The sequence below is a fragment of the Bombus fervidus genome, chromosome 9 (assembly GCF_041682495.2).
Source record: "Bombus fervidus isolate BK054 chromosome 9, iyBomFerv1, whole genome shotgun sequence".
Taxonomy (NCBI): Eukaryota; Metazoa; Arthropoda; class Insecta; order Hymenoptera; family Apidae; genus Bombus; species Bombus fervidus.
Genome location: NC_091525.1, coordinates 14,030,057 through 14,037,032, shown reverse-complemented (window position 1 = coordinate 14,037,032; position 6,976 = coordinate 14,030,057). Strand labels below are relative to the sequence as shown.

Genomic DNA, 6,976 nt, shown 5'->3' with positions numbered 1-6,976 from the left:
TTATCTCTCGCGTTTCTATATACATAGGGGAATGTAGGGTAACATGGAACATAAATCTTTTCCTTAGATAAGATTTGACTATTGTGCGATATAATATATCTTACAAAAGAAATTATGTTCTCTTTCGTATAACAAATTCCTTGTAATTTTCATGATTCGCTACGGATCCTACGTACTTTCTATAATAAAATAATTGGTCCAAGACGACCCTACGCGTGTACAAAAAAATCTACGATTGATCGACATTTGTAAAAGGATATGCCAATTCCAACAATAGTCAGAATGCCAAATCTAAATCGCAAATGCGATCCTATGGAGCCAGAGAATATAGCAATCAACGCCACGAGGCGTTGTTCATCGCATAGAAGCGTTCGCACACCGATACTTGCTCCTGTGGAACACACCTAATACGCTCGAAACACGCATCCGATGCATCAGCTATGATGAGATTCGAGCTTATTGTCCGATCACGTTAATGATGTGCTTGAACCAATATCGAAGGAGCGAGGTTTCGATTGGTATTGAACACGACTATGATCAGCGACGCGTGGTGTTAATCCTTGATATCTGCCTTGTGCATACCATTTTGCATTCGTTGAATTGAAATTAAATCTACTAACTAAGCCTAACGAAGAGAAAGTATTGGAATCTGATGGTTCGATCGAGGAGAATATATTTTATTTCGTTCGATTAACGCGGAGGTCAATGTCGATCCGATCAATCGAACGTAATATACTGACTATAATTGTAATTTATACGCGTAATATAATTTACCAATGCGTAGATTACTTCAATCGTCGATTTTGACAAATTGTGCGAATTTGAAATATAATATCGCGTGAGAGTGCTGTATCTTCTTTTTAAAACGTTTGTTTCGCCAGCTTGACTATGGTCACAGTAACGTTTGGTAGGAATTTTCACGATTAATAGAAAAAGTGCTTAGAAATATATTACTCTTGCGTCGAAGTATTCTTTACGATTGATACAGGATGAGGCAAGAAACGATTAATCTTTGTGTCAGTTTGAAACTTTATTTCCTAGTTTTTTAACCCTGGAAGGTTTGATCGCGTTCAATAAATCAAGCTACCGACAAATTTCTACGCAATTTTCACTCGAGCCGCAATATTCCACTCAGAAAGCACCGCGAGCTCTTCGTCCTCGCGTCCTTCGGGAATGATTTACGATCCGAAACAGGGTAATCCCAAAGGGGCCAGCTTTTTCCGGCTGACTGCAAACTCGTCTCGTGACTTTTCACTTGCTTCGCAACTATCCCTTTGCTTTTTGAACGTGTTTTTTCGTCTCCGGCGCCGGGTTAACGTATATGGGTAATTTGGTTAAAGGAACGCCGAAGGAACGCGTCTCCATACGATTAAAGGTAACATTTGAACTTTCTTGACGTATCTCGCTCTTCCAGTCCGTGATTTATGCAGTCTGCGTCTCTTTTACTTTCCGAAGCGCTATTTATTCCGTGTTATAGGTTACGCAGGTATGATTTTACTTCTTGCGAAAATCTGGCCGAGGAAGTGTTGATATATTAGCTTCACAAGCACACCTGCCTCTAAAATCTCATCCTTGCCAATTACACTCACGATCTTCCGACAAATATCCACACAGTCCTTCCTAATTACCGAAAGAAAAAGAAAAGAACTTCCTAAGTACGATCGTTTATCACTGCAACAACCGCGAGTATCCACTTTCTGTCTTTGAAACTCACTGCACGAACGTACAACCCCATTCTTCTCGCCAATTGTATCCAACCTAACCTGTGTACGTAATTTATTTTCCAAAAATATTATTATTCGAATAATATTACTTGGTACTATGTTTCTCGTGTTATAAAGCAACACAGCAAATGATAAATGAAACGAAAGTTTTATTTAAATTATTACCCGAATAAAAGTTTGTTTCGATAGCATTCATTGCGCTTCAAGTAAGCCACGAGTAATACGTGGAGCGTCGGTCGGTCGAATCTCGAGAAAGTTAAGTAAGAGCAAGGGTAAAATAAGTAGAAAAGACTGTACGATGGTACTGCCGAAAGTACGGGTCCTTCGAGTGCTAATTCTTAGAAAGGCTCTAACAAGAGATCGAGTAAATCATCCGCAAATGAGATAGGACCAGTTGTAATTGTTCCATCCACGCGTCGAGCCGAATCTAATGATGTCAAGGACGATTGTCACGTGAACCGAAGGACAGCACGACCACATTGTGTAAAACAAGTGTTTCGTGCTTTCTATTACACCCGATAGGTAATCGTCGCAATTTCCATATAAGTCGCGATAATCAGAATTTGGGAATTTGCTATCACGCGTGAGCACAATTTGCTTTGGTTACAAGGAAAATTGATTTCGATGCCACGACTCGCGAGTGGTTTCGCGATAGTTTGCCATTCTTTCAACTCGATCAATTTTCAAATATTCAAATATTCTAAAAATAAATATACATCTGCGGAATCGAAGAATCTTATATCTGTTAAGAATATTTATTTTGATCGAAACAAATATCTATCCATAATTCTTTCAGATTCGTTCTCTTACGAGATCCACGTCTGCTGCACACAATGGCAAAATAGTTCGTAAAAGCTGATCGGTTTTCGCGATTGCTCGTAGAAAGTTATAATATAATGGACGTTGGTAGGATAGCGAACGATTTCGTGGAAGATTTTTCTTTCTTCTGGTCACCGATTCGCCTTCATCCGTAGTACGACTGTAGAAACTCTTTCAATGCCAGTGTCGCAAAGTCTATACCTCGTTTGCATCCTTCGCGTTCGGAAGGAGACCTAGAACGCGGCTGCAAATGAGCCGCGTTGCGATAGACTCAAGGCCCATTGAACAGCGATATATCGACGACACCAAACACCAGGAATCTACGCGTTCGACTCATTTGCCCGTAATTAAAACACCCACGCTGCTTTGATCTCGCGGTCTAAGAGATTCCTGAGGTGCCCAAGTCCTATCCTATCGCTGATTACGCTCCACCACCGTGAAGGTCACTTTCTTTGGTACGTACGTAAGAACGCGCGACAAGCTCGTCGCGATGAAAATTCCGCCTGGCCGATGTAAGAAGCGTCCGTGAAATTAATCGCGAGATTTTTACGTTTTTAAGATTAGCAACGTGTCCGAAGATATCGATGCAAAATTTGTGCAAGAAAAATCCAGAGAAAAGGAATCTCGGCAGAGATTCGTTTCGTTCGGTAAATGTGGATATATTTCTGCGTATTACGAACATTATCTGCATCGTTGCACCTTTACGCTTCCCATAAATACATACACATTCTCAGCCTAACGATAACTATAGCCGGTACCATTACTTAGAACCTATTTCTAGACTGCGTCTAAAGTCGGCATTGAGAACGAAAGGGTTAACGAATGACATTTAAAGATATCGAGGGCTGTTCCGCAGTTCAGGTTGCAGGGAGGGGAGAGGACAGGACCGAACGAAAGAAAAATCGACTCGAAAATGGACGTTAGACCAAAATAATGGTATAAGAAGCAAAGGTGAAGGTAAAGGGTATGCTTTTTGTCACGAGTCATGCTTAGATAAGGCTATCTAGTACAGCCTTGTCCGAAAACCGGAGATATTAGATATTAAATGGATGGACTTTGACGAACGATACCGCTAAATAACTGAATAACATACCTGTTAGTTGCGTTCGCTTACTTACTGCTTAAGCAGTATTTCTCTAAAAAATATAGGCTTGTATTTTTCTTTTTACGATCGCATACGGCATAATGTAATCGAGATAAGAACGATCGATGTACCGATCTTGATCTTAACTATGACTTCGCTGCGATTTGTAGTTTCATAAATATTCCAAAACTTGCTTGCCGTGTATTTGATCATACTACTAATAAGCGAATCGCTTAGAAAACATACTGGTCGATTCCGTAAATTAAAAAATAACGGACGTGATCGTCGGGTGAAATTTGCAAAGTTTACAGACTAATTAACAAGATTGAGAATTTTAGAAACAGTTGAGCGCAGATATCAAAGAAAAAGGATTCTGTTTCTAAAAAGTCCAGGTGTAAATTATCGAGGAAAACGAAACGTTTTCTTGTCGATCAATGACAAAGTCGTAGATAAATGATAATTGTAAAAAGCAGATCCCTCGCACAAGAGGCTATCGATTCTATATAAAATCCATCTTTCCGACCGGATAATCGGCCAAAGTAAAAAACTATAATTTGTGGCGGAAAACATTTCCGACGAAGGAAGATCGAAGTTCGAACATCGTTTTAATGTAATTGCCTTTATTAACGATTTATAACAGAGTTATTTTCCCTAACTTGGGGCCGCGATATAAATTATACATTATTATTACATACATACATATGTTACATCTTCTTACAATCACGTTAAATATAGGGAATGCGCTTGATGATAGTAACTAACGGACGTTGGAAAGTTCGCGTATTCACAAGGCACAGCTACGTCGAAATGAGAAGCTGATTATTTAGTCGAAAAACGGAGAAACATTATGTACATATAAGAACAATTTAATTTTTCATTGGAAATTCGGGATTTGCCAGACCTAAGGAAGATTAAAGCTAGCGATAGAAATTTAGTATAAATTTCCTATTAAACGAAATTTTTTGATTATCTAATAATATTTATATCGAAAATCTGTTTTTCTCATTTTGCTTACGAATCTATATGTACAAAATAGAAACTTTCTTTATATACATATCTAATAATAATTTTTTAAATCACCACGCTTTCTTCGACCGAAATATTTTCCAAGTGTTTCTGAAATAAATATTCCGCCATAAGATGATCACGACGAAATACAATTACACGCACGATCTCTTTCTAACAAGAAAGACAACTATACAAGTTTTTGATACACGATATTCGCATTTCCAACGTAAAACATATAGCGTACTGTACATAAAACATTTACATATAAAAAGAACACGATAAATAGCAGGAAGAAGGTAGAAAAGATAGAAGCAAGAAACGATAATGACGATAATAACGATAATAAAGTAATAAAGGATCTCAAAGTACCGACAGAGCTTCTAGCGTATTTACATGAATGAACGATTTTCGAATCAACGACGAGTACTTTAGTAACGAGATGACACAATTTCACGCGCAAGAGAAAAGTAGCTCGCTAATTGGAAATGCTTTTTTCCTATCTAGGCGTTTCGTTAATTGGTAACTTCTTAAAGATACAACTCTTCTCAGTCGTACGAAATCCCTGTTCCGAAATAACTGCAACGCGATAGTGGCAGTTAAAGAGAATTGATCATATTGCTCGTTGAACCGGAAACACCTAACAAAACGGTATGGACAGTAAGAAAAACTCATGGCCAGGAAGGCTATAATCTTGCTCCTCGTTGGAAGTCCTCCCTTCGTTAAGTCTCGTTTGTCGTTAATACAACATGTGGGTAGATCTTGACAGGCCTGTGGAAAAACGTGACGAATTTTAAAATTTTATTTTATCCTCTTTTATCGTATAGAATCGATAATTTACGAGGTAGCCTATGTAATATAGAACTCTTATAGAACGGCGTTATAGATTGTCACACTTACGAAGAAAACGCTATAATTTCTAAATTATCCACTTTCCAAAGTTCCAAAATTTCAAAAGAGGAGATAGGTCTGTTGAAAGTCATCGAAAGGAACTTACCACCGTGAAGGGTGGACGTATTTTGCAAAGAGCTGGACAGCGAGATCTCGGTTCCGGGATGTTCGTGTATCACCGTCTCGGTGATATTGTTTTCCGCCTCGGAATGCGCACGCCGATGTTCGCGAGTCGTCCCGTCGTTCTTTCGCCTCTTCTCCGTACCGACGCAGCAACGCTGCTCCCTTTGCAACGTCATCTCCTGCGAGTAAACGGATTCGCCGTTCGAGAACGAGTTGAACCGTTGCCGTCTCTTCGAGGTGGCTTGATTCCCACGTCTTCCAATCGCGTTCGAGATCTCGTGATTACTACGGGACATGTCGTTGCCCCTTTCGCGACGCTGCAGAGATTTCAGAGAGTCCTCGTACCCGCTGCGAAGAGGAAATATCCGGGAATGCAAGTGGAAAAAATAAATTAAAGTACCGAGGTTGCGTTTCTTTGTTTCTCTAAGCGCTCAGATCACAAACGATCTACGTTGTTATTTTCTTCCTTCGCGTTTTATTAACCGATCAAGCATGAAATTGAAACCACCACGAAAAAATAATAGAAAGCTGATCTTACGATACTTATTACGTATTAGTACTTACAACGTATTATTGAATTTATCCGTAGAAGATGAAATGGTGTGTGTGGGTGTATGTTTGATGGGATGTTAGAATTTATATGAACAGGATTTTAGAAGCGAGAATCGTGGGATCGACAAGGATCGCTGCATCAGGTTAACCGTTTCGTTCCTAGTTGGCTTTAAGAGGTTTTATAAAGCTGAGCAGATTTGATGGATAAATAATAGACTGAACATAAAAGAAACGATCCTACACGCTGTTAGAATTATTAGAACTGCGATATTAATATGTTATACACATGGAATTAACTGTTACATTTAACAGTAGCTTCACAAGATTACAAGCGTAAGGAGAAAATTATAAGTGCAAAGGGATTTGAATTTCTTCTTTTCTAATAGCAGGATAAAAATTTGCAAAATCAGTTTTAGAATACTAGGATGATCGATGAAATTAGTAAGATACATTGAACGATGAAATTATTTACATTCGCCTAGGCAAATGTACGATATGAATCGCCTAAACCTAAATAAAGAACGAACACAGAATGCCTGTTAAAATCAATTTTTGATCATCTTAATTTAGATCTGTTCGCGTAACAAGAGTTTCGAACTCGAAATATCGTGCAACTTTTACAAATTTTAACCGTTTGCGTACAAGTCCTTTTAGTCGCGAGAACTTCGCAAAAATCGAAAAGAACAGATATCGCGGATAAAAGATTAGCCTGTAGCTCGAAATACCTGTACCTACTACACCACGAAATCGAAAGTAACGGTAAACGGGCCTCTCGTCT

At 38.8% G+C, this 6,976-nt stretch overlaps 1 protein-coding gene across 5 annotated transcripts in view; it reads right to left on the bottom strand.

Annotated features, from left to right (window-relative positions):
* Nucleotides 1-5,280: 5,280 nt before the first annotated feature.
* The window catches only part of Cad89d (cadherin 89D), a 36,361-nt gene continuing 34,665 nt past the window's right edge, over nt 5,281-6,976 (bottom strand). For all 5 annotated transcript variants that reach the window (XM_072010063.1, XM_072010066.1, XM_072010067.1 and 2 more), the window contains 2 exons: nt 5,630-5,994; nt 5,281-5,403 (listed from right to left, as the gene is read on the bottom strand). In XM_072010063.1, coding sequence (XP_071866164.1) covers nt 5,372-5,403; nt 5,630-5,994 — 397 coding nt within the window. In that variant the 3' untranslated portion in view covers nt 5,281-5,371. The remainder of the gene's footprint in view (nt 5,404-5,629; nt 5,995-6,976) is intronic.